The 27893-nt window shown below is 42.4% G+C and overlaps 1 protein-coding gene across 3 annotated transcripts; it reads left to right on the top strand.

The window, feature by feature from the left end:
- Positions 1–1970: 1970 nt before the first annotated feature.
- On the top strand, positions 1971–27893 carry SGCE (sarcoglycan epsilon). Of its 3 annotated transcripts, XM_054384763.1 has the most exons (12): positions 1971–2097; positions 12813–12935; positions 14127–14284; positions 16528–16600; positions 18146–18344; positions 19309–19471; positions 21902–22113; positions 22811–22837; positions 23518–23706; positions 25112–25155; positions 26421–26455; positions 27843–27893. In XM_054384763.1, the coding sequence occupies exons 1-12, from the start codon at positions 1971–1973 to the stop codon at positions 27891–27893; spliced, it is 1401 nt and encodes a 466-aa protein (XP_054240738.1). The 3 variants fall into 3 exon arrangements, with proteins under 3 accessions (XP_054240738.1, XP_054240737.1, XP_054240739.1); XM_054384762.1 differs by lacking the exons at positions 26421–26455; positions 27843–27893 and adding an exon at positions 8523–8627 and having other exon boundaries at positions 25112–25166; XM_054384764.1 differs by lacking the exons at positions 1971–2097; positions 12813–12935; positions 22811–22837 and having other exon boundaries at positions 14153–14284.

Here is a 27893-nt window from a genome sequence, read left to right as displayed (position 1 = left end):
AGGGCCCAGAGAATGAGTCTGATGAAGAGCAGCTGAGGGAATTAGGACTGTTTAGTTTGAGGAAGAGGAGGCTGAGGGGAGACACTATTGACCTTTACAACCACCTGAAAGGACAATACAGAGAGGTAGGTGCTGGTCTTTTCTCACAGATATTTTGTGATAGAAGAGGGAATGGCCTCAATCTGCACCATTCAGGGTAGACATTAGGATAAATTTTTCACATAAAGAGTAGTCAAGCATTGGAACAGGCTGCCCAGGGAGGTGGTGGAGTCACCATCCCTGGAAGTGTTAAAGGTGGCACTTACATTTTAGTGGTGAACTTGGCAGAGTGGGGTTAATGGTTGGATCTGATATGTCAAGGGTCTTTTCCAACCTGAATGATTCTATGGAATACCTAACCAACATATATAAAAACAGGAGTGGCTCTAGATGTGGTTCTAGATGTGGTTCTAGATGTGGTTCTAGTCAAGGCACTACTCTTTCACATACCAAAGTGAGTGACATTCCCTGCAGGAAAACGCTGTATTTACATAGCACTGTGTCTTAAGTGGTTCTATAAGACATATACAGACACCTACTCACAAAATACAGCACCACTGCCAAGAGCTCTATTTGACAATATTCTTCCTTCCTACACAGGGGGATTTGCTTCCACAGGGAAGAAAACACTATCAGAATCTTTTGGCTATGCCACAGACACTAAATGGCAGTCAAAAATTTAGTACTGAGACCAGAAAGCGTCTTGCTGCCTGTGTGAAGTGAGGCAGAACAGAATGATCAGACCTGACTAAAGAAATCAGGCACAATCTGTAATGGAGGTCATAACGCTATACAATGAGCGACAACCTCCACACACAGAGGAGCCTGGAGCTTGGACCCCTTGACCATCCCCTCCAGACACCCCACTCACGACTCTGTTAGTTACAGAGTGAAAAAAAATCCACTTTGGATTTGCATGTAGAATAGGGATACAGACCCAAAATGGTAAGATGACCTGGAATCTGATGTTGCAAGGACTTTAGCCATAACGGCCTCAATAAGCACACCACACCATGTGCACTAGACAAGCTTTTGAGGTGTCCTGTCTTACCACTTACGTCCTGCCTTCAAGGGAGGAAGAAGGGCTGCAAGAGGTGAGTACCAAGGTGCCACAACTGCTGCCTTCCCTTTCTCACCCTGTGCATCAACACTGCCTTGTCTCACCATGTCTTTGTTTCTGACACCTTTGCAAGGCCTGAGGTAAGCGCAGAGAGGCCTGTTGCAGGCTGTGCCTATATCTCTGTTGAGAAGGGGAAAGAGGGGAGAGGAGAGAGGAGAGGGCTTCACTAGCTGACCCAGAGGTTCACACGTTTAGAGAGGTGTGGACTTGTTAGTGAAAGTCTTAACTGTTTAGAAGACTCTGTTCTTTCTTATCTTCAAGAGGACTTCACACTTTATTACCTTTCCTTCTGTGATTTATCACCTCCTTATGAGGCCTACAAAGATGGTCTCTCCAGCTCTGTTCTCAACCCAAAACCTAACAACTAATAATTAGGGTTTCTCTGCTGTGGTCTAGTTGTTTCACTGACCTATTCTATTTCATATTTATTTGTGTATAGATGTATGTATACATATATATTTATATATATATATATATAAAAACTCCTTTAATTATCCTACGCTATTTCAATTTCCTACTTGGAGAAAAGGGAAGGCAAGGTAGCCACCCGACCCTACCAGAGGCCCAGAAGCCAGCCTGCCCCCGCCTTCAGGGTCAGCGGGTCCTGTCGCGTCCCCAGGAACAACCGCACCGGGTACTCCAGCTACCCAGCGCTCACCCCGCTCCCCTCAACATGGCGGCCGCCAGCCCTGCGCGGGCGGTTGGTCCCAGCATGCCTGGCGGGGCTGCCTAGAGACAACCGGCGGGGCGGGGAGGATGCTGCCGCGGCCGCCGTGGGGCGAGGCAGCGGCGACACGGCGCGGAACGGAAGATGCGGCGACGGTGGTGGTGGCGGCGGCAACAGCACCAGGTGGCGGAGGAACGGGGAACTATGCGGCGCTGCACGGCGGGGCCCTGGTCGCACAGCGGGGGTGCCCTCACCACCCTCCTGCTGACAGGTCGGTCACAGCGGCGTTTTCACGGCGGGCAAGTGGGTGCGGGCCTCGTTGGCAGCCTGCGGACTCCATATACCCTCCTGGCGGCACTGCAGCCTCCCCGCCTTTTCCCTCACTGCATGCCCCGCGTCGGTGCGTTATCCGAGCACCGGTAACCCGGTACCCCCCCACATCTTCCCCCAACCCTGCCTCGGGTCCAGAGGCTTCACGGCGCGGCGGCGGCGGCCACCCGAAGACGGTGCAGGGACGGCGGCCTGCCTACCCCTCGCCTTCTCCCTGCGGAGGCCACAGCCGCAGCCCGCCCCTCTCCGCGCCTCGGAGCTGAGGAAGCCCGGATGGGGCCGTGGCTGAGGCGGCTGGGCCGGTGGAAGAGGCTTCATCATGTAGCAGGGGGTAGCCGGTGGGCCTGCCTGAGAGGCGCTGGCTGGCGGGGGCTGCTCCGCTCTTGGGGACACGGCTGGGCTGCGCTTCTCCGCATAGAACCACAGAATCAGTCAGGGCGGGAAGGGACCACAAGGATCATCCAGTTCCAACCCCGCTGCCATGGGCAGGGACACCTCACACCACATCAGGCTGGCCAGAGCCTCATCCAGCCTGGCCTTAAACACCTCCTGGCAGGGCTGGTGCCTGTCTCCCAGGGCTGGACTATTTTGACTAAAGGAGTATCTTTTGTATCCTTCCCAGTTTGACCACTTAATGCAGCTGTGTCAGAACTGAGACTGCATTTCCTGCATTCGGAGCCTTAATCCTGCTCCCTAATGCATGTAAAGAATAGCTGTAATGCCGCAGGCAGGTTTCACACTCACAAGGTTCTGCACAGTGAAATACTTGAAACGGCTAACAATTCATGCTTCATCAAGGTGGAGTTTTGTAGCATGTTCCTGGGTTGAGTTCAGGTACAACAATACAAGACTGCTTAGAGAAGCTGAATGATGCAGACTGTCCCAGGAGCTCACCTAAGTTCCTCCTCATCACCTTAAGCAAAAAAACTCCCAAAAAACCCAAAACAAAACACAAACCCAACAAAACAACCCAACCCCACCCCACTGTTTTCATGGTAGCATCCTCCTGCTTTCCCTGAGCCCGACATCTCAACTATGATCATGTGCAAGGACTTCCAGCCTTATCTGCTGGCACTGACATGAGCCACAGCCCTGCCTGAAAGTCCTTTCTTTTGAGTCTTGTTCTTGAGTAGACTTCCATGGTACTGAAGCATGACTTAACCTGGCAAAAAGACATCTTACAGGCGAAGGAGAACATGAGAAGTAGCGTGAAATCTGCAAACACATTTCTTTGAGTTCTCCTCTGCTAATATTTTTTTCCCCTCATTTCTGTAGTAGCACTTGATCTACAGAAGAATCTTGACTTCTGCTTTTTGTGCTTCTTAAAGATGTGTGAAACATACTTGCAGGCTTTTAGGAGGAGGCTGGCTGCTGTCAGAAGTGTAGATTGTCCTCCTCCCTATCCTTTCTGTTGCAAAACATTAACTCAAAATGTTTTACTTTTAAGAGATCGAAGAGTTTAAAGGATGTAAGAGTGATTTCAGAAGTCCTACCTTTGCTCATAGAGGCCTGATAGGGTACTCAAATTGAAGGTACTGCCTCTCACACACTAGCTGATTGTCATTTTCTTCACTACTAGGAAAAAATGAGATATTGTGAGAAGTGATATTTAGGGTTAAGCATTTCTAATACAGACTAGGTAGTTCTTTAGCTTCATAGTAAGCAGACATGGTAGAGTTTTACTAGGTTAAACTAGTAGAGATACTTGCCAGTGAACTGTCCCCATATTCTGCTTGAACAGAGAGAGTTGTCATCAAAATGTTGTTTGAGTAACTGTCACCATTTTCTGGTTGTTGTCCTATATTGCTGCCCTTAAAGAATTAATTTTAAGTGTTGTCCCAGGAGTGCCTGTTTTATCCCAGGGAGTTGTACAGCAATGGAATCATATTACCTTCTCCCAATAAAGGGGTCAAAATAGGGAAGGAACTCCCTTGTTGTCACTTTTGGAAGCTGTGATTACATAGTCACAGTAATTTGTTATAAGGCTGCACCACTGCCAGAGAACATTCTCCTGCCTTTCCACAGCAAGGCATTTCTCTCTGCTTCCTTTTGTGGATGCCAAATAACTTGTACAGTGATACTGTGAATTGGGGCATGTGCCTGAAAACTAGACCACCCACAACCAAAAACTGCTCAATTTCCTGACCAGGGTGGGATGGGATTGTTTACACTGGTGTGTGCTAGGTGGCCAGGAATGTGTTGGGAACCCCTCCTTGTAGCAGGGCTACTTCAAAACAGTTGCTGTGATGGGTATTCACGAGGCTGAACTTGATCCCTGCACTTAGAGAACCACAGAATCAGAGAATTGTTTTGGTTGGAAAAGACCTCTAAGATCATCAAGTCCAACTGTCAACCAAACACCATCATGGCCATTAAACCATGTCCTGAAGGGCTATGTCCACACATTTCTTGAACACGTCCAGGGATGGGGATTCTACCACCTCCCAGGGAAGCCTGTGCCAGTGCCTGACAAAATCAGAAGGCAAACTCGGGCTGTCTGAAGACAATCATGACAGATGATCTTAGGCCTTTTCAGAAAACTCTGTGGCACACCTGCCTTCTGTTCCCAGAAGTGCCACTCTGCTGCTTAGCCAGGCTCTGCAGAGGGAGGCAGAAGATGATGTGTTTTCTAACTCACACCACAGCATGCTTGCCCTTTTTCTCAGTTGTAAGGGCAACCATAAGGGCGAAGAAACAGGTTTTCCTCGTGCAGGGCTCTCAATCTCTGTCTACAATGATGTTACCTCTCAAGTTCTTGTACTAATCTTACTCAGATCAATAAATAAAGCCAATTTCCAAATTGCTTGAATAACTAATTATAGGAGGGAAGAACTGGCCATTCATTACAGAAGGTCATTATCTATAGGTGGTGTAGCTTACACAGTGACATCTCAGAGGTCTAAAGACAGACAGAAGTCAGTTACAGCAGGAATTCATGTTCCAGATGTAACTTAATGTGTAAAGAGAGGCTTTTTGTGTTTTTTTTCTTTTTGCTCATTAATATTTTTTTACATTTGGTTAGAAGTTCATTAAAGTACTTCAGGAGTTGCAGTCACCAAAGCAAACCCCTTTCTTCAGAAGAGAGGTTGTTTGCAAACAAAACAAAAAGAATGCCTAGCCTAGACATGTTTTGTTACAGATTTTGAGTGCTTTTATGAGTAGATACTGATAGATTTACAGCAGTCACTAGCAGTGTAGAGTGCTGTCCTTTGGCAGAGCTCGAAAGGAGGGAGTTGCTAGTTTTGATTACTTACAGAGGAATTTGAAAGAAGCAGGAAAGAGCCAAGAAACCAGAGAACACACATTGGTTTCCTTCTGATCAGCTGAGCGGCTTTTCAAGCAAGTAGAAGCAATAGAACCAAGAAGTGCTCTAACTTCCAGACATGACTATCTGGAAGTGTTTTCAGTGTGGAACAGGGTGTTACTGACTGAGGTGAAGGTACAGATTTCAGTGACTGCTGCTGAGAATTGCAGGGCTGCAGTTGCCATGGCCAGATTATGCAGGTCCAAAGTATCCATTGTTTTGTTAACAGACTAGTTATGGGGCTCACTAACTGCCTGGCTGAAAGCTCTGAGCTGTGGACTAAGATGGGTTGCTTGGTGGGTCTTTTGTTGTACCTCGGTGCTAGCAGTTCCTGGTTGCTTTGCTTGGTGGTTCTCAGCAGTGTGTTTGAAATCTCTGCTGTATATTGACTTCTGCTTCCAGCTTAGTGTGTGGAAAGGGCTCTGAGCTAGATGGGTTATGTGGTGGAGGACTGAAAGAGCATTTTTTGGGGCAGAGTTGTGTGGTAAGACAGTAAGGGGTAGTGAAAGCATGGCCCAAGGTTCTCGTATGTGGCATGAAGGTGATGAGCACCTGCTTAGGTCAGAGTCCCAGGCAGAGCTGTGGGAGGGAGGGGAGATGCTGGCTTTAAAGAGGTGGAGCTGTGTGCTGCATTAGAAATGGGAGAGATGGGCTTGAGATCCTACTTCAAAGAAGCAACAAGGAGCATAGGTGCTACTGCAGGATGGTTTGTGGATGTCAGACTGTAGTAAAGGAATGGGGAAGGGGATGCTGCTCCATGATACTTAGGTCCTTTTTAGATTGTGTTGTGGCTATCTTCTCTGTGAAATATTCTGCCATTAAATATTAATATTAAAACACTTTACATAGACCCTATGTAAAGGTAATTAAAAGGGAAGTAAGTATAAACCAGTATCAATGTAAGTTATATTTATAAACTAAAAAAGTTTGGTTGGAAGGGACCTTAGAGATCATCTACTCCAACCTCCCTGCCATGGGGAGGGAAACTTAAAGAAAAGAAATTTTAATTAAAGAAAAGAGACTAGAAAACACTGCAGATATACTTCACCTTGGCATGTTGAGTTCCTAGGAACAGAGCTGCTGCTGCTGTAAGAAGAACTGCTGGGTGCTACAGCAAGTGTGGTGGTGTGTAGCCGTCTGAAGAGCATGACACTATTAACATTTTTCTCAGTGTGAGTACAAGGCTGATTAAATGAATTCTAAAGTGTTTCTTTGATAAAATGTGTAGTTTGAATCCCTGTGTTGTATAGCATAAGGGCTCTCTTGTCATCCTTTAATCATATTCACAGATCTTCCCTCAGCTTTCTTCATGTCGTCACTGTGCTTCTTGAAGGCTCTGTGTAAGTACTAGACAGTGTTTGAACAGTCATCTGTGTCAAGGACAAAAATGAAATCTTCTTGCTCCTCCTTATCTTGCTATTTACCCACCACAGAATAATTTTGTTTGGAAAGGCCCTTTCAGATCATCCAGTCCAACCATTCTCTAACTCTACCAAGTCCAGGGCTAAACCATCAGCACCAGATCTCTGCCTCTTTGAAATGCCTCCAGGGATGGGGATTCAACCAGCTCCCTGAGGAGCCTGTTCCACTGCTTGACAACCCTTTCAGTGTTGCTATAATTTGTTTGTCAGTAAGTGTATGTTTGTTCCTGCAGGCTGATGTCTGTGACCCCTAGTGCTGCTGCCTCTTTGTTTCTGGTATTACTGTTTTTACAAGGAGGTGAAGATGCTAATTGGATAACATCTTTCAACCAGGGTTTGACTCAAGTTCTCCCTCCCAAAAAGTGTACTGTGACCACTTTGCCCTTCCTGACATCTGACAGCAATTCCTTCCCTCCACACTTTCAGTTGGCATGTAACTGTACAAACAGCTGATGTGTCTGTTCTTCATCACAAAGGAATAGGAACAAAAGAGCCCAAACTGGAAGATGAGGAGGAGCTTTCTCAGGCAGTTCTGCTGCTGGTGAAATGGAGTTTGTCAGTTCCACAGCTGCCTTCTGTCTCCTGTAAACATTTGTTCCTCACCATATTTAAACCTTACACCTTCTGCTGCAGTGATCTAGCTATTTTCAGGCTGTGTTCTGGCCGCCTGGGATGGAGACAACAATTTTTATTTTCAGAACTGATTACTGGTCATGCCTGCAAGCTAGGAAGTCTGTTCCATGCAAAACATCTTTATAGAAGCAAAGCCATGCTCTTGGTTCTGTTACTTTCCCTACTTGGCTCAAAATATACTACACCAGTCAAAGTAATTTCAGCAATGGCTGTGCCCTGTGTATGAGGTTTTGCCAGTGCAAAGATATTTACCAGAGAGTGCTCTTCATCATCTTAGAATCGTAGAATCAGAGAAGTGTTTCAGTTGGAAAAGAATTCTGAGATCATCTGGAACAGGCTGCCCAGAGAGGTTGTGGAGTCTCCTTCTCTGGAGACATTCAAAACCCACCTGGATGTGTGACCTACTCCAGGTGATCCTGCTCTGACAGATGAGTTGGACCCCTAACATTCTTTGATTCTGTGATTGAGTCCAACCATTAACCCAATACCACCATGACCATTAAGCAATGTCCCAAAGTGCTATGTCCACACATTTCTTGACCACCTCTAGGGATAGTGACTCCACCACCTCCCTGGGCAGCCTGTTCCAGTGCCTGACCACTCTTGCAGGAAAAAAAATTCTTCCTAACATCCAACCTTGGCCTCCTCTGGCAGAGTTTCAGGACATTTCCTCTCATTCTATCACTTGATACTAGAGAGAATAGACCAAACCCCACCTCACTACAACCTCCTTTTAGGTAGCTTCATTGTGGGTATTATTTTGTCAGCAGAAGTGTCTGCAAAGGTTTAAGCATTTAGTGTAAACTTAACTTATTTAGAAAAATGAGTGTCAAAAAGCTAACAGAAAGGTTTTATATATTCAAATCAAACACCACCATTTTTAAAACCTGAGGTTCCTCAACCCCAAAACCTGGTGTAGAAGGCATCTGGTCCCATTTGTTACTTGGTTTGTAGGAGTTTGTTGATCTGACTAATTTTTTTTTTTTTTGCATGTTTTATTCTCAAAAGCTATGTTGTTAAGCTCTGCTGATGGCAATAATGGAACAGTTAACTGGACGACTAAGCGAGCCCACAGTTATGTTATCAGCAGAATAAAGGCTGTTGAGAAGAATGGTGAGTTTAGGTTGTGAATTTAAATCCCACATTGGTTTAGTCAAGTCTGCTTTTAATATTCCTCTTGCTTTTCCAGTCATGTCCTTATTTTAGAAATAAGGTGCTGTTGCCAGGTAAGTTATCTGGGAAATGTTACATTTCTTCAATCTTTTAAACATTTACAGACCTGCTTGTCCTTCTGAGTCTTCCCCAGCTGCTCCTGCTCTTGTAGCTTTGCTTGAAATAATGGCTGTGTTACACCTAATACTGCACTTCTTACCACAGCTGGTGCTTGGAGACACCTCTGCAGTTTGCTTAATAAAATAAATTTGCTGCAGCAATCCAAGAAAGTCTATTCACTGATGTACATAAAAAGTCTTCTTTGCTGTCGTTTCTGCACGTGCACACAGAATATTGGAGCAAGTGTGCACTAGCTGAGAAAAGGCTTTGCTCTGACTGCCCAGCCAGGCAGGCAATCTGCGTTGGTCCCCAGTCAAGTGATTTCTGAAGTTGTGCTTCATCTTGCTCAAAATCAATGGGGAGAGAAGCCACTGGAATTGCCCCCAGAAAAACCTGAGATGGATGTTTTTCTGAAATTAAAAACACCATCACAATCATCAACATACAGGCTTCAGCTAACAAGGTAAATTGTTTGAAATTTCTGGAATCTTCTGGATCTGATGAGAGAGTCATCAGATAGAATCTTAGCTAAATTCCTGGCTGTGCCCATATTCAACACCTGCAAGAAGAACAACTGGGACAGTTTTGGTATGTGTGTCAAAGAGAGTGATGTGTGTTTTCCAACCTTCAGTTCCTGATTAATTCTTTCCCAATCTCCAGAGCTTTTAACCTTTCCTAGAATCATTTTGGTTGGAAAAGACCTTTAAGATCATCAAGACCAAGCATTCTCTAACTCTTCCAAGTCTCAGGCTAAACCATGTTCCTCTATGAAACCTCCAGGGATGAGGATTCAATCCCCTCTGTGGGGAGCCCACTCCAGGCTTTGGAAACGCTTTCAGTCAAGAAATTTTTTCTAATATCCAACCTGAACCTCCCCCAGTGCAACTTGAGGCCATTTCCTGTCATCCTTTCTGCAGAAATTTATCCTGGAACCTACAGAAAACCCTCCAAAGGATCTGGAAACATGAAAGAAGAAAACAGTGCTGTTGAGGTAGCTGATATGCTGTCATTTTTTTTTTTTTCTAGCAGGGGTCTGTTGTGATCCTGTGTAGTGAAGATTTTTAATTCCACATGACCAGTTTTACAGAAACCTTTCACAATCCACAAGATTTTTATCTACCACAGGGAATTTGCCCAGGCAATTCACAACTGGCAGCCTGCTGTATTAGATGAGTATCTGGAGGTTGGTTAAGTGTATTCAGTTTCTTCCCTAGATCACCTAAGGTGATTACACATTCATCTCCAGCCTCAGGCACTCTTAGCAAAACAATTGTGGGGTTTAAGAGCTTCTGAAGAGAAGCATTTCACTAGTTTCATTATTGAAAAGCAGTGATTGCTGTTGTGGGCTGAAGACTCATCAATTTCCTTCTGATTTGGGAGGAACTTCATATTGGGAGAAGAGGGCTTCTGACAAGGGAGGTGAGGACTTGCAGATTCTTCATCTCCATACTTGTGTCATTTCATTGTGTTTGTCATTGTAAGATAAAATGGCTGGGTGGGTTTCTTTCCTGCTGAGAGGCATTTCTGGTTTCCCACCGAGGTCATTATTTTTTTTATCTGCATGCAGTCCTTATTGGTGTGTTTACTTCACAGAGAAATATCTCATTACTAGCAGTGGGCAGACTTTTAGTGGTGGCAATGGATTACCTTGGACAGGTGGGGTTGGGTTTTTCCAGTAACTGCTGATTTTATTATCCTTCCTTTCTAAAACTATTGCTTGTGGAGGAAATACACATTGCATTTCTACTGTTCTTGTTTGAAATGCATTTTATTTCTAGAGTCCAACATTAGAAATGGAAAAAAAGAAATTTTCTAGGTATTTTACACATTTTTAGCCAGCCACCATATTTTTGTAAGATTCTCTGCTCTATTTAGCTTATAAATTATTTTTTCTGCTTTTTCTTAAAAATAGTTTATAGGAAATTAATGAGTTTCCTTGCTCCATTTGCAACTCATTCACAGAAATGAGCACAAAGGTTTTTTGGCTCATCACTTTGCTAATTTTAATTACACAAATAGCAATGTTACTCTACTTAAGTCTACATGATTAAAATTAAAGTACCTAGTTTATTAACCATGCAAAATTGTAATAAACTCTTTTAATTTTGGATCTATTTTGTCTTCAAGGAAAAATGATTAGACAGATACTCAGTTCAGATGTTAAAAGCAGCTTCCAAAAGTGGGGATTTGATCAATAATATATCCAGAGCTTGAGACTATTAATTCTGCAATATCAGACTTGAAGAGTGGGAAGCAGGTAACTAAACGTAGAGCTCCACATTGCAGCTGTCTGCATCTCCTCTCAGCTTGCCTCTGCAGTCAGTGGAGATCCAGTCTGTGTAGTTAGGAATCTAGGACATGATTCATCTCATTTACTGGAGAAATCAAATTAATCAAAGCCTAGAAGCGTCTGTTTCTTCTCTGCTGACTATAAAAGGAGCCTGACTACCTCAGTGGTGGATGTTGTTTCTGTAGGCATCTAAAATTAGGAGAGAGAGATTCCACCCAGAGTACATGGTTCGAGGGATGGAATATCTGTGATTAATGCCTAATTAGCAGTGGCTTTTTAAGCAGATCTCGAGTAAGAAGGTTGGTTTAATGAGAAGGCTGGAGAAATTATAGCAGGATTACAAAATTACATAAGATTGATCCACATTTCAGATGTATTTTGTTTACTGATTGAGGTCTGAAATTAGCCCTTTTATCTTCTAGGAGGTGTGGAGCTCATTCCTTTGAGTTTGTTATGACAACTCTGCGGTCTCTTTGAGTCACTTTTGCCTCTGACAGTATTCTCACCCTGCATAGCCCACAGTCTTTGTTCAGAGATAGGACTTCCCAGAAGTTTCTTTCAGCTTAGCAAGTAAGGCAGGTAGCTGTGGGGCTCTGTATCTGTGACTTCCTCTTTATTTGCCACTCGTGTAGCACTCATCTATTGACAATCATTCTCAGTAATGTGATTAATTCTTTCAGGGCATTGACTTAAAGTTGAATAATGATGTGGGATGGTAATATGATCTAGAGTGTGTCCTGTTAAGACACCATGAGAAAAACCTTTTAGATCAGTATTCTCCATTTACACTTGAATTTTTTAGGTTGATGATAAAGTGGTTTCTTACCCATTTAGTGTGTCATAATGATTTTTGGATTAAAGTGTATATATATTGTGTCACTGTATATATGTCTCTCTCTATATAAATAGATATTTACAGACACACACACATAGTACTGTGTCAGATATCATACCTAAAGAAGATTTACTTTAATCAGCTAAATTTGTAATTGCATTTAAAAAATTACTGCTTTTACATATGCTGGTGGTTCTAATTCAAGTTTCCTGTAGGTTTTTAATTCTGAGTACTGTAAAATACAGACTCATTTAGTTTGGAGTTAGTGGCTGGCCTTTAATTGCCCTTCACTTTTTGTTTTCTTCTTCAATAATGAGCTTTCTAAACAGATTTTTAGGTGTCTGTTGTCTGAAGTTGCTGGCCTAAGAAAGTCTGTCTTTAAGGACTCAGAAATCCTCATCTGAAGTGAATTTGCTTTGTCTTGTTCTGCACAAAGAATGAAAACTGCCATTTCATTCTGTGAGCAATCAATAACATGGTTGGTGAACTTCCTTCTTATTTCTCATCTTACTTGTATGTAAAATACCAAGAAACCATGATTGTATCATCCACTGCATATATTTTTGTTCATGTAATACTACAAATAAACAGCTATAAAATTACAATAGCCTCCCTTGTTGGTTTTTGGTTTCTTTTACTGCAATACAAGCGGTTTGTCCAACTTCTGTGCACAGCCAGTTTTGCAGTGCTTGAAGGATCCTGTTGGGCAAAGAGAGGCTTTGCTCTGTGTTCTCATCTTAAATCCACCCAACCTTTAAAAACTTATTAACAGGTCTCTAATACCCGTTGCTTTCCTGCTGCCAGATTGCCCACACTGCTGTTGAAATGCATGCTGTATTATCCAGAGCATGTCTCATTTTTGCCTTTTTCTGTCTTTTTTATCTTTCCTTCTGCTTTTCAGTGTACACAATTCTGTCCAAGGTGCACTCTGATCGGAATGTTTACCCTTCTGCTGGAGTTCTTTTTGTTCATGTTTTGGAGAGAGAGTACTTTAAGGGGGAATTTCCTCCTTACCCAAAGACTGGTATGGGATGCTAACATCTTCCATGTTATATAAAAATGTAATAAAATGTTAAAATGTCTGTCTGCTTTGCATACCTTAGAGTTCAGCATGTAACTGAAAAAGAACACTTTTTAGTGCCTTCAAAGGATATAAAATACATGGTCCTACAAGGTGGAAATGTTGTGGGTTGTGCAGAAATGCAAAATAATTGTGTATTGGGAAGAATGGGAAAGCATGAGTAACACATCAGAGAGCTGAGATTAGGAAGTACCTTTTCTTTACTTTCACATCAAATATGAAACCGAGGAAGTTTAATTTTGTCTGTTAAAAATGCCAGTTACCTGATCACTGTTTCAGATGTAGCAGGTATCAGGCTGTGTGATGGAGCACTTTGAAAGCATGGAGTAAACTTGAGACAGGATAGAACATTGAATCAAATATGAGACTATGTAATAATAACAGGATGGTTTGGGTTGGAAGACATCTTAAATATCGTCTAGTTCCAACCCCCCTGCCATGGGCAGGGACACCTCCTACTCGACCAGCTCAGGGCCCCATCCAACCTGCCTTTTAGCACTTCTAGGCTTGAAGCTTCCACAACTTCCCTGGGCAACCTATTCCAGAGCCTCACCACCAAGTGGGAAAGAGAAAGAATGTTCTGCCCTACATGCTTATCAGTGATGGAAAGGAATAATAACTCTATAAATATAGAATATATAAATATATAACTCTATAAATATATCCTGTTTATAGAAATATAACTATTCTAGCTTCCTATAAAAATAGGAGGCCCCCTGTACTGTATCTACAGGGCACACATAATCAAAACCACCTCTCTGGGCAGCCTGTTTCAGTACTCCATCACCCTTAAATTGAAGAAATTCCTCCTTATGTTTAGATGAAACTTCTTATGTTCAGACCTACTAGTTAATGCGTGCAAGAACGGAGAGTTAGCCAGGACTCTAGAAGGTTCAGGCACATTCATCTCTGCAGTTGGTCACACTTTTCAGATAGGAATTTCTCAATGCTTACAAGAGCTGAGGAAGGCTTCCTGTATTTCTGATAGGGTGAAGGTTAGCAGCAGTTTTTCCTTTTGGACATGTGTAGAAGATCTAAAGGGAAGACAGAATAGGATTTTCTACTAGAAGTAGGAGAACTGAGCTGTGTAGTATTCTCTTGTAAATGGTCTAATAGAATTTTTTTCTTATCTAGGTGAAATAAGTAATGATCCTATAACATTTAACACCAACCTGATGGGTTACCCAGACAGACCTGGCTGGCTACGCTACATCCAGAGGACACCATACAGTGATGGAGTGCTCTATGGCTCACCGACTGTAGAAAATGTGGGCAAGCCAACCATCATTGAGGTATTTGCTTTGGAAGGCTCACAAAGATTTATTTTGGTACAGAATTGCCAAAAGGCATTGCCTCTTACTTTTTTATACTTAATTACTGTTAGAAAAAGATTTAAGGCAGAGACACAAGGACTTGTGAAATGAACGTTTTCTCTTAGGTGCCGTTGTGTCCTCTTTGAGAGAAAGGCAAGTTGTGTGAAATTTCATCTTATGCTTTAAGGTAGAACAAGGAAATAGCAATAATCATTTAAACGGAATGTTCCTTGCTAAAGTATCATTAGGTTCTTGCACTTCATCTTTCTAAGAGGCTTTTCATTTCAGTAAACTATAAATATATTAAATCTATATAAATCCATACAAATAATTACATGTATATTAAAATATGTGTACATATAAAAAGTATATTTTATTATAAAATATAGATATGTTAGAAAATATAACTATTATAAAATAGTATAAATATATAAACAAATTAACAAATATTAAATATAACAAATATAGAATAATTACTGAAATATTAATAAAATATAATAAACATTAAATGTAATACAGTTGCATTCAAAATCTGAATTTTATTTTAAAAAATCTGAATTTTAAGGTTTGCAACAGTCTTCCCTAAATATGAGGTAGACTTTTCCCCAGTGTTCACTCAATAATCAGGTTTTAGGGTTGCTTTGTTGTGCTTTTAAAAACTAAATTATTTTTCATCAACTATTAATTGGTTCATTATTGTTTATTGGTAGATTGAACTTTAGATAGCACTTCCATGTATTTAATCTTGTTCTTGTGAGTGTAAAAATTACAAACCCCACTACTTTATTGTTGGTAATAATCTGTCTAAATGTTTCAAAGCACCAATTATTTACTGAGCAGCAACTAGAAGGGAAAAAGAGCTGTGTGTTGTGCCACGCACTACGGTTCACAGTGTTGGAAAAGCTGCTTTTTAACTTGTGCCCATTTTGCTGCATAAGCAGCACATTTGTCTTAAACCCTTGATGACTTTCTTTTTTTCTAAATTGCATTTGATGTAGTTGTTCCTCCTCAAGAATGACATCTCTGAAGGTTAAGTTATACTGGAGATAATTTCACCCATGCTCCTTTCTGTATCCATGATAGAGTTTTGATGTCAGCAGAACTACTCCCATCTGTAAAACGATTTATGTGCTGAAGTACTTGCAGACTCAGCTTTCTGAAGAGGAAACTTTTTACTTGAAATTGCCCTTATTTTTAGCTGGCATGTGCCTTTAGATTCTAGGATCTACATCAAGACCTCCATTTAAGTCTGACCCCAAGCCTATATCTGAACTAAGCCTTGCCTAGCATGTAAATTAATTGACTGCAGTCCCCTCTCATCTGTGGCTTTTAAATTAGTTCTGTAGCATGTGAGGAGGGCAGATGGCATTTGATCCACTCCCTAGTGCCACCTGAGAGGAGTGGTTGCATGTTCCTTCCCTCAGTATAACTTTCATCGTGTCGTCGTTTTGGAGATGATGTCATGGTTAGGTCAATTAATTGGAAGAGAGCTCAGAATGAGAAGAGCCCTGCAGTAGAGCAGGTAATCTTCTTAAGCTCAAGCTCCTCTGAAAGCTGTGCAGAGATGGTTTGTGATGAATGAGTATTCAGTACAGAGGCACCTCCACCACTGTCAGTCACTCGGTGCAGGTGTGTGGTCCACACTGGCAGCTCTCACTGCTGGAGGGCAGCCTCAGAGTGGGTGCTGTTGTGTTCCTGTACAGAGAGTTGGCTTTTCTAGGTATGCATGTTTAAACTACTGTTAAAACAATCCTGTGAAAAATTAACAGTATTGAGGAGTTAAAATCTCCTCACTTTATTTTCTATTAGTTTTGTAATGGAATTGTTACATGGTGTAGGATGTGTCAGGTAAGCCTTTCTTTTACATTGGAAGGAACCTGCAGAAGATACTCCAGGGCATTTCTCCTTTTGATTCCAATCCGGACGTGCAGCATCTCTGACTTTTCTTTGTTTAATAATCAGCGTCACTGTGCTTTGTGGCTCTGCTGAGAAGCAGCATGGTTGTGTACCTATTGCCACTCCTCTGCCTCTCCCTTGTCCCTGAAGTGAATGAACTAACGTCTGAAATTAAGGAGACATGTAATCTGTTTTAGATTGTTTCATGAAGGAGGCAAACGTTTAAAAGGTGATAAACATTGCTAAATAATCAATTGAATTTTCACTGATGTTTCATTTTTACATTGTTGCTTTGCAATCAGATCTTTTGGTTTGTTTGACTCTAGATCACGGCATATAACAGGCGGACTTTTGAGACAGCAAGACATAATTTGATCATTAATATCATGTCAGCAGAAGGTATGTACAGAAAATCAGAGAAGCAGTTGGCTTGGAAAAGCCCCTTTAAGATCACCAAACCCAACCATTCTCTATCAAGGCTCTCAGCACCACCATCTGTGCCTCTCTGAAACACATCCAGGGATGGGGATTCAACCACTTTCCTAGGGAACCTATTCAGGGTTTGAGAACCCTTCCAGTGAAGGAGTTTCTTCTCATATCCAATCTAAACCTCCCTTGGTGCAACTTGAGGCCATTTCCTGTTGTCCTATCACTTGTTATCAGGGAGAAGAGACGAATATCCACCCAGCTCCAACCTCTTTTCAGGGAGCTGTGGAGAGCCAGGAGGTCTCTCCTCAGCCTCCTTTTCTCCAGAAAAAAAAATCTGTTGTGCTTTGAACTGAATAAGAAAAAACATTTTGTGGGCTCTTACTCTTTTAAGATCAAAAATTAATGTAAACCAGCTGTCTGATATTCAAGCCACATGTGGGAGCCCAAAGGGGATGTGACAGTTCTCCCTCTTGATTCATTTTGGGTTTTTTAGTCGAAATTGTTTCTGTCAGGTAAGACTATCATTACTTACATATATATGTATATAAAGCTTGTTTACTTTTTCTATAATTTATTTTTTTTCCTCTTCAAATGGACCTTAGAGGAAAGATTTTACTCTGTGTGTTGTTTGCTTAGTTCCGTATGTTCTTTATGTATGATCTGTATGATCAATTCATAAATTCATAGAATGGTTTGGGTTGGAAGGGAGAAGGGACCTTAAGGATCATCCAGTTCCAAGCCCCCTGCCATGGGCAGGGGCGCCTCCCACTAGCCCAGCTTGCTCAAGGCCTCATCCAGGCTGCCTTTGAACGTCTCAAGGGAGGGGGCATCCACAACCTCCCTGGGCAGCCTGTTCCAGTGTCTCACCACCCACACTGGAAAGAATTTCTTCCTAATCTCCTGTCTAAGTTTTCCCTCCTTCAGCTTCAATCCATTCCCTCTCCTCTTATCACTACAAGCCCTTGTGAAAAGTCCGTCCCTAGCTTTCTTGTAGGCCTCCTTCAGGTACTAGCTGGCTGGTGTGAGGTCTCCCTGGAGCCTTCTCTTCTCGAGGCTGAACAATTGTACAGGCAGATTCAGAAAACAGCAGACTATGGCACATAGGGACATTTCAGCTGAAAACCCCCTGAATATTTTACATCCCCAGATTGAGTTCCTCGTATTTCTATATACCCAAAGTCTGGAGTGTTGCAGGTTGGAATCCATTGTCAGTTTTGAGCCCCAAATAGCATGAGTGTAGTTTTATCTGTTTAATGAAGGTTTCCAGCTGAGACACTATTCCTGTAGTCCACTTCTCCATTTCCTAGTTGCTTTATAACTAGCCAATGTTTTTCAGCTTGAGGAAGAGCTACTCGGACTGTTAAAGAAACATGAGCACATCAGGTTCAAAAGGAGCTAGTTCACATGGAAGACTTTTAGAAAGGTGTTTCAGCCTCAGTGTGGTATTGTGTTAATGACTTCCAACTCTGTTATGGAATCTTTAAGGCAAAACTCCTCCTTTTCCCTCCCAAATAGATTTCCCTTTGCCCTATCAAGCGGAGTTCTTCATCAGGAATATGAACGTAGAAGAAATGCTGGCAAGTGAAGTTCTTGGGGACTTCCTTGGAGCAGTGAAAAACGTGTGGCAGCCAGAGCGCCTGAATGCTATAAACATTACTTCAGCCTTGGACAGGGGAGGGAGAGTTCCACTTCCTATTAATGACATGAAAGAGGGGTAAGCACATCTCTCAGTCTTTACTCTCTTCTTTTCTTGCTGAAAAGCTTCATATTTTTCAGGTGTTCTAGAAACTTTGCAGTTGCTCTTTTGTATTTTGGAAATCAGATTGCAGTTAGATCTGAAAAGTTTACTGATGGTCTGAGCCTGTTGTACCATGGGTCTGTCGTGGTTGATACCATTTCAAAAGGCAACAGTTTCTCTATATTAATTTTACAGTGAAAATCATGGAATGGTTTGGGTTGGAAGGGACCTTAAAGATCATCCAGTTCCAACTCCCTGCCATAGGTAGGGACACCACCTACGAGACCAGCTTGCTCTAGGCCCCAGCCAGCCTGTCTTTGAACACTGCCATGCTTGCAGCCTCCACAACTTCTCTGGGCAAGGTTCCTTCTAAGCCAAACCATTGTCTGATTTTCTGTCCTGTAATGCTAAATGAAGTGTTTACATTTAGCCTTCAGAATTCTGCCAATTTTGTAGGCAGTGGCATAGCTACAGTGTGGAACCCTTTAAGAGAAGCTAGGGCTTTGTCAGGTTGATGTTAGAATTAGGTCCTTGTGAATTTAATTTGAAAATATGGGAAGAAACTCTTTTAAAATTCTGTGCTGAGCAAGACCGAAGATTTCCTTAGGATAGAATTAGACTTTTTATATGCAATTTCTACAAGTAATCCCAATTTAAGTGAGTACTGCAGAAGTGAGGAACCTACACTTGGAGCTCTTATGACTTCATGTGACAACTCTGATGGTAAGCAAACATTTACACTATGCAGAAAACAGAATACCTTAGAGTAAGCAGATAGAAAAAGAATTTTGATTTCAGTCTGTTATTTATATTCTTAAAGTATAATATCAAGAAAAAGGATTTTAATCTTTAAAGCAGAGCAGAATCTTACTGTGAGCAGTAAAGTTTGGTGGAGTACCTCAGTGGAGAGGTGTCCTGACTGTCACTCATCTCTCCACAGTGTCTATGTTATGGTTGGGGCAGATGTTCCATTCTCTTCCTGCTTACGGGAAGTTGAAAACCCCCAGAATCAGCTGAGATGCAGTCAAGAGATGGAGCCTGTCATAACCTGTGATAAAAAATTCCGTACTCAGTTCCATATTGACTGGTGTAAAATCTCTCTGGTGAGTTACTTTCTTCTTGCATTAACATGGTGTTTGTAGAAGCTCAATATTTTATGCCAGACATGATTTAGGCCCGTTTAGAGTTAATAGTAAGAATTAAATTGTTTGCACTGGACTCCCTTAGGACTGCTCCAGCTGTGACCTTCCCACTCAGCTTGGTGTGCCAGGAGCTTGATCTCACTTCATCTTTGCTGCTGCAGTGCTAAGAAGAAAGTGTGAAATGAGAACCAAGAAAGTTCAGGCAGCTGTAACTGATGTCTCAGGTGCCCACTGGGTTCACCAGGAGCGGGTTCCTGGGGAGGGACTTTTGCAGGAGAGAGGAGCCTTGCCTTGCTCCAGCGCCCACTTCTAGCTGTGAAATGTTTTCTGCTAGGGTGTAAGTTGAATTTGACTTTAAGGTAAACAACCCCTAACTGCTTCCGGCAGCCACATCAAATGCACAAAGATTTTTTTGTGCAGTGCTTTGGGTTAGAGATTCAGCAGCCAGGTGAAACCTGGTGTACCTAACACCAAATTGACCATGGAGTTAATGAGTGGAGAATACTTCAATTATTTTTTGTCACACTGTCTTGCACTTAGATATATAAATTTGTATGCCTTTGAAGCTCAACCAAACATTAATTCTAGTGTTCCATCAAAGCCTGTTCATCCATTGCAGAAGTTTTAATTGCACCGTTTTGTGACTTAAAGTTTAAATTATCAAGAAATGACCATCAGCTGCCAGATTTCTCAGTGAACGGTGGCAGGCAAAAGGTCAAGAATGGAGGCAAATGTGATTTATTTTCATTAATGATTTGGAGAGGGTTTGAAAGCTAACACTGGTAAAATTAAAAAGTAGTATCTAACTGAAGATACCAAAGAAATGAAGGTGGGAAATGGAAAAGTCATGTTGGAAGAGCAATTAAATGCAATATGAAAGCAGCAAAAATAAAAGGTTGTGCTACTTGGAACATTAGATACAGACATTAAAAAATAAGATATAGGATTACTTGTGAGCAGGAATGCAGCCTCTGGAGCTTAGTTGAGTTAGGATATAGAAAAAGCCTTAGAACTCTGGCTTTGATCAACTAAATGCACATCTCCAAGCCTGGCAGTGTTCAAAGGCAGGTTGAATGGGGCCTTCAGCAAGCTGGTCTAGCAGGAGGTGTCCCTGTCCATTGCAGGGAGTAGGAACTACATAATCTTGAAGGTCTCTTCCAACCCAAACTATTGGGTTTTGGGATCACTGTGATTCTGTGATGTCCTGACAGGGTGCTGCCTGCATCAGGTGGGTGGAGGAGGCAGCAGAACTGCTCAGTCCTAAGCAGGCTGGTTCATGCCTCTTGGATTTTATGAGCACTGGATGTGAAGCTCAGTAGGAAGAGGGAAGAAAATAGTAGCTACTTCACTCTCCATCTCTACTACCTCCGTACAAGGGAAAGCAGTATTGTTGTTTAGGTAGACTAGTAAGAAATGGATTAATAAATCAAAAAGAAATCAGTATCAAAGAATGAGTTTGTAATAAAAATTTTACGGAATTTTTACTCCAATAATATTGGTGTGAGATAGCCCTAAAATGAATCACAGAATGGTTTGGGTTGGAAAAGACCTTTAAGATCATCCAGTCCAACCATTCTCTAACTCTGCTAAGGCTAGGGCTAAACCATGTCCCTCAGCACCTCATCTCTGCATCTCTGAAACACTTCTGAGGGATGGGGATTCAGCCACCTCCCTGGGCAGCCTGTGCCAGGCTTTAAGAACCCTTGCAGTGGAGATGTTTCTTCTGATCTCCAGAAGAAACCTCCCCTGGTGCAACTTGAGACCATTTCCTCTGGTCCTGTCATTTGTTACTAGGGCCAAGAGACCAAACCCCACCTGGCTCCAGCATCCTTTCAGGGAATTGTAGAGAGCCAGGAAGTCTCCCCTCAGCCTGCCTTTCTCCAGACTAAACAATCCCAGTTCCCTTAGCTGCTTCTCACTAGACCTCTTCTCCAGACCCTTCCTTGTTTGGACCCACTCCAGCACCTCACCTGTAGTGAGGGGCCCAAAACTGAACTCAGTCATCAAGGTATGGCCTCCACAGGGGGACAAGCATATTCCTGGTCCTGCTGGGCACACTATTGCTGGTAGAGGCCTGGATGTTGTTAGCCTTCTTGTCACCTGGACACACATTGGCTCATCTTCAGCCATAAATCAATCTGTAAAACCAGAGCTCTCTGGCAGGCACAGAACAAAGTAAGATATTAGAGTATCACTTATAGCATTGATCAGAAGCTTTGAACAAAATAAAAGGTTTGATTCTCTTAAGAAACGGTTTGGATGAAACTTCAGATGTGTGCTATGGACTCTTGTAGATGTTCCAGCTGGTTACACACTGCCTGCTCTGACATTCTGTTATTTTATTAATTGTCTTTATTTTTTCTTTTTTTTTTTTTTTCTTCTGGGTACCAGGTTGACAACACAAAACAAGTTTCCACCTTTCAGGAAGTGATCCGTGGAGAGGGGATATTACCTGATGGTGGGGAATACAAGCCACCTTCTGACACCCTGAAAAGCAGAGACTATTACTCGGATTTCCTAATCACACTGGCAGTGCCCTCGGCAATAGCACTGGTGCTCTTTCTAATCCTTGCCTATATCATGTGCTGCCGACGGGAAGGAGTGTGAGTACCTTCACACACTGATATCTGCAGGGCTCTCTAAGGTGATAATGTTTGTTAGGACAATTCCATTCAGTTCATTAAAAACATTTAAAATGAACCAAGAGCTATCAGCTTCAAATAGTGACCTGTCCCCTCATGGAAGCACAGGCAGTAACTGCCAGGAAAAGGGATGTAGGGCCTTTAACTGTTGTAGCTGAAAGGGTTGAACACTTCAGCATACACACAAAATGCCCCCAGACACTTAAAATGCTAATAAAGGATCGTGGAAACAGGGAAATATAAGTAATTTCTAAAATGCTAACTTGTCTAAAATAAACCTGATTGAGGAGATGACCTGAATTTAGCCTTATTATAAACCACCTAAAAGCAAAGCAGCAAGTAACGCAACTCCTGCCATTTCTTACACCAACTACAGTTCCATTTTGTCACAGAATTTATTTGATCCAGAAGCTTGCTCTTTAACCTGCATTTCCATCTCTCTGTGTGTGTGTCTGTGTGTGTGTCTCTCATCAGCACACCTCTTTGCGTGTGTCCATCCAGGCCTCACCATAAAACCAGGTGCAAATGCTGCCGAGTTGGCGTTTGGCAAGAACCTTGTCAGCATTTGTGCATCACCAACTATCCTCATTACCAGATAGATTTAATGTTCCAACTATCAATGCTATTATTTAATTCATAAATTTTGTTTTGTTTTTAGGGAAAAGAGAAACATGCAAACACCAGAGTAAGTGTCTTCTTTCCTGTTATTTTTCTTTTACCATTTAATTTTCATTCTTGGTAGCTTGTCATGCTTCATACATGTGTGTCATAAACTTCTCTCATTCTCTCTAATCCATGGTTTAATTCATCAATGTGAAAGCTGCTTTTAAATCAGAGTCTTGGCGAGGATAGAAGGCCAGAATAAAAAGGGTTTGAAATTACTGACTCTCAATTCAAGATAAAATAATGCTATTAGAATAAAGATATTAATATCTCATTTAAACTATTGGTTATTGAACTTCCCAGCCTCTATCTTAAAGGCAGTGGAGAGGAAAGGAAATATCCTGGAAGGTATCTAGTGCCTATGCTATGGAGTGGTTTAAAATTAACCTGTGAGCTTTTATGGCTCTCCCACAACAATCAGGAGTTAACCAAACCTTTTAACTGCACCAAATAAATGCGCAGGTTTGGGTCCTATGAAAAGTCCTTACCCAGACAGCACATTCTTAATAGAATAATTACTGCTTTAAAAATTAAATAAATCCAATATTTATTAAATATTTATTAACTTAACTATGTAAACTTACTGTAGAGTCTGTAGCATGCCTCAGGGTCCTTGTAATTTTTAAGACAACTAATAATTGTTCAAGTTTATCCATTCTGATGGACCACTTAAAATATGTATTTAATTTCCTCCTGCTACAGCATCCAGTTGGTCCACCACAGTGCTATACAGAAATCAACCAAAGAGCTTCGTGACATGTCTAAGAACAGAGAGATAGCCTGGCCTCTTTCCACACTCCCTGTGTTCCACCCAGTCACTGGTGAGATTGTGCCTCCCCTTCACACAGACAGCTATGACAACACCAGTATGCCACTGATGCAGACGCAGCAGTAAGTACTCAGATTTTCTCATTGGGTTGCACCACTTAATCCCAGAGCTTGTGTTTATCATGGTGGTTAGCAACAGTGGCTCTAGCTGAGGATTGCTCTGAGGTTCCTGCAATTCAAGCAGGAATGTAAATGTTAAAGGCAAATGAAATGGCTTGGCAAGGAGGTGACATTTCTGCGTGTTTTGGAGCAAACCTGCTGCTGACAGAGGAATTGATTGAACTGCTCTATTTTACACAACCTGCCTCTGAAGCCATGCCTTTGGACTTCTGGTACAAAACTAGCAGTGGGGCTGGGGATAGTTCCATCGAGAGAATCCAGACTTTGTCAGTAGCTAGTGGTGTGTCTGTCACAGGTAGGTTAAGTCTGGAATGGTGTCACTGAACAGGGACATGTTCAGTTACACAGATGAGCCTTCAGCCATTTCCACTGCTGCCAGCCTCTCACCAACATAGAAACCAGAGAAATATTGATTCCTAGTCCCTGATTTATCAGTAACTTAATGACACCATCAGGACAGCTTGCCTGGTGCTTTGACATCTTGCTTTGCAAGATGTTTTTAGAAGGGTTTGGTTTGAGTTGGGTTGTGCACACCTGAGGTAGTGGTTGCAGAAGTGGCTGCCGTTGTTCTTCAGTGCTGTGCTCTGACACTAGCTCCATCTGGGAGCTCTTCAGCTGGCAGGCCTGCATGGCCCCAGCACTACCCTGGCCCTAATTTACTTATGCTTGCCCTGAGCTCTCTTCATAATGTAGGTACCTGCTAGAGGAGTGTTTTCTTCTCCCTGTCCCAAAACTAAGTTCTCCAGAAGGCAGAGTTCTGCCTTGTGCAGCTACTGCAGAGTGCTCTGCCCTCTCTTTTACAGTTCCCTCTCCATCCAGAATAGCAGTGTTTTATGCCTGGTCTTTCCCAAGTTTTACATAGGGTATGTATCCCCCTTCAGCTACATGCCAGTTCCTAATTCCTTTGTGTAAAAGCAACCTCACTAGCTAGGGCTATTAAAACAGACACTTAAACAGGACACAAAATATGTAACTTTGCCTTGGTGAGTGAACTGGTCCTGTGTGTAAAACTAGCTGGCATTTCATCATTCCATAGTCAATAATGAAGCTGCAAATACTGTCACCTTTTCTGTGTTCACCACTTATGGAAAACAAACTTTGCATAACATCAAAAACCTGCCATGACTCCTCTGGTCTCTCACCATGTGAGCTTTGATCCTATCTGAGAACTGAAATAATAGGAGCTACCCCTTGGCAATAATCTCCTTCCTTTCACTGACTTGGCTAACCTTTGGACAACTGTATTTGCATGGTGGAAATGGATTATTGCTTCACAAGGTAAAAAAAAAATAGAAGTTACTTAGTATTCAGACTCTTCTAATTCAAGATATTAAATTGTTCTTTGTAGGAACCTGCCACATCAGACCCAGATTCCACAGCAGCAGAGTGCAGGTCAGTACTGAGAAAATATTGCAGCTGTGAAGTGACCAGTGTGGAGCAATCAGTAGTGAAAACACACACAGGCTGTGGGCAGTAGAAACCACTTCCCAGTGTAGTGAAGTCTTACAGCATTGTCGCTCCAGATTTTTGTACATCAGTGGACATTTGGGGCTCAGATTGATTGAACAAGTAGGATAAACGCATTAGGACTCAGCATAACGCACTGGATTCTAAGCTAAGTTAGAAACATCCTCCTAGAAAGAATTTTCTATGGCAACAAGAAGCTACAGCCAGATTCCCCACTGTGGTTGAACTCTTCAGAGTCTCCAAAACTTTCCTGCTCCCAGCAATGCTAGCTAAGCTCTGAAGAAGGAGCTCTCTATTGCTGTTCCTAAGCATGAATATCAATTGGGGAACCTGTGGTGAGGCACATACCCATGCTGGAGGTTTTCCATGCCTCAGTCATCACTTTTAGCTCATTTTCCCTAATCCTGTTGCAGTGACTGAGGCCATGAATGATCCCATCAGAATATTGGCTAAGGCTGATTGTTCCCCATCATAAGAAAGACATAGAAATGTTGGGAGTCCAGAGCAGGGCCACAAAGATCCAAGGGCTGGAACTCCTCTGCTGCAAGGATAGGCTGAGGGAGCTGGTGTTGTTCAGCCTGGAGAAGAGGAGACTACATGGGGACCTTATAGCTGCCTTCCAATATCTGGAGGGATCCTGCATGAAGCCTGGAGAGGGACTTTTCATAACAATGTCCAGCAACAGGGCAAGGGATAATGGTTTGAAGCTGAGGGAGAGTAGGTTTAGACTGGATCTTAGAACGAAGTTCTTCAGTACAAGGGTGGTGAGAATCTGGATTGCCCAGACTGATTGTGGATGTGTCCTCCCTGGAGGTGTTCAGGGTCAGGTTGGATGAGCCCTTGAGCAACCAAGTCTAGTTGAGAGGTGTCCCTGCCCATGGCAGGGCCGCTGGAGTAGATGACCTCTAAAGTCCCTTCCAACCTAAGCCATTCTACGATTCTCCATTTAGTGTCAGGTGTGAGAGAAAGCTGCAGCCACAGCCATGTGAGAAGGGAAATGCAGAGGCCAAAGTATAATTTGAGTATTCAAAGAGGTGTTGATGCAAAACTAGCCATAGATAGAGACATACACTGAACATACTATGGGGATCACAGCTCCAGCAGGAAGCCTTGTTTGAACTCAGGAGTTACAGAAGCAACTCTTTTCATTCCAAATCCTTCTTCTTCATTACTGCTTTCGGGGATTAAAGGAGAATTTCGTATGACAACATTTCAAAGATTTGAGGCAAGTATATAATAGATGCTTCTGCCCATGTGTTTTAATTTTGTTATCTGGAAATTAAAAACATTTCTAAAGCCCTCAAACCGACTGCAGTTCTACTGGCTTTGATGTTTGTGTGCTCTATTGGACCTCTGCTGGAAATGGCAATCAAAGTCTCCAGCACTGGTTTGGGTTGACATTTAGCATAGCTCCTAACACTCAAAACATCACCCAGTTCAGCTCTTCTGTTGTGGCTGTTCTGTTACAAGGAATCCAGTCTGTCTTGCAGTAAAAAAGGTGCAAAATCACCAGGTAGCACTGTGAGAAATCGTTGAAGAGGGATGAAGTAGAAGCTATCACGCGTTTGTCATTTCCAGGTCACACTGAAGAGCTACAATAAACCCAGATCTTAAAAGTCCTCCTGTAGCCCCTGATTTTGGTAGAATACACCTGGCTCTTTCATACCCACCACAGAAAAAACTATTTGTGACAGGAAACATTCCCTCCTCTTATCTTAGTTTGCAGTGACACCTTCCTTTACAGCTCAGAAGAGCACATGACGCTGCAAGAGCTTTCGTGATGACATGATGGGGGGGTGCCTCTTGCAGTTTATCTTCTACATGATATCTATGACTCATGTTGTCAGAAGGTTAGAATTTTAGGAAATTATGATTTTACCCCAAGTTAAAGTGCTCCTAAGATTTTTTTTTTTTGTCATTTAAAATCTTTTTTAGCAACAAAACTACAAACTCAGCAATCAATTTTATTGATCTGGTCAACTAGGCAATGCATAGAACTAACATGCTGAAGTCCAAATAAATTTCTAGAACTAGGCATCCATGGTTTAATTTTTTTTCTTTCCAGCAGAGGATTCCAAATAACATAATCAGGATCATTAACATTCTACCAGTCACCACCATGATAAGAAGGTAGTTCTATTTTAAAGTTTCTGTAGACCATAGTTAGTAATTTGAAGAGCAGAGCACACTTATGGGGAAGAATTGCTTCTTCAGGTCTCATCTCAGTCCAGTTTGCAGAGACACCCTCCACTAGATCAGGTTGCCCTGAGCCACATCCAGCCTGGCCTTAAAAACATCCAGGAATGGGGCTTTCACCACTTCCTTGGGCAACCTGTAACCTGTCTCCCTAGAAAGTCTGTTAGATCCCAAAGTGAAAGGTGAATTTCTGACTAAACCATTGCTTCCCACATCTCCCTCCCCAGAAGCCAACAAGCAAAATGTTCTCATGTGTATTGTTATTTTTTGGTGCCAGCTGTACTTGTGTGTCCCCCATGTGGCTATGGTAGAGGACTAATAGAACTGTTCCTGTGCTGTACTACCCCTTAGCAGTTCAACATTGTCAGATCATCATCTGCCACTGCTGGATGATACCAAATTCTCTCTACTTGCAGGTAAATGGTATTCCTGAGGAGAGAAAGCTAACAGAAGCAATGAATTTGTAA

This window comes from Indicator indicator, chromosome 11, assembly GCF_027791375.1.
Source record: "Indicator indicator isolate 239-I01 chromosome 11, UM_Iind_1.1, whole genome shotgun sequence".
Lineage (NCBI taxonomy): Eukaryota > Metazoa > Chordata > Aves > Piciformes > Indicatoridae > Indicator > Indicator indicator.
This window is presented reverse-complemented; position numbering and strand designations above follow the sequence as displayed.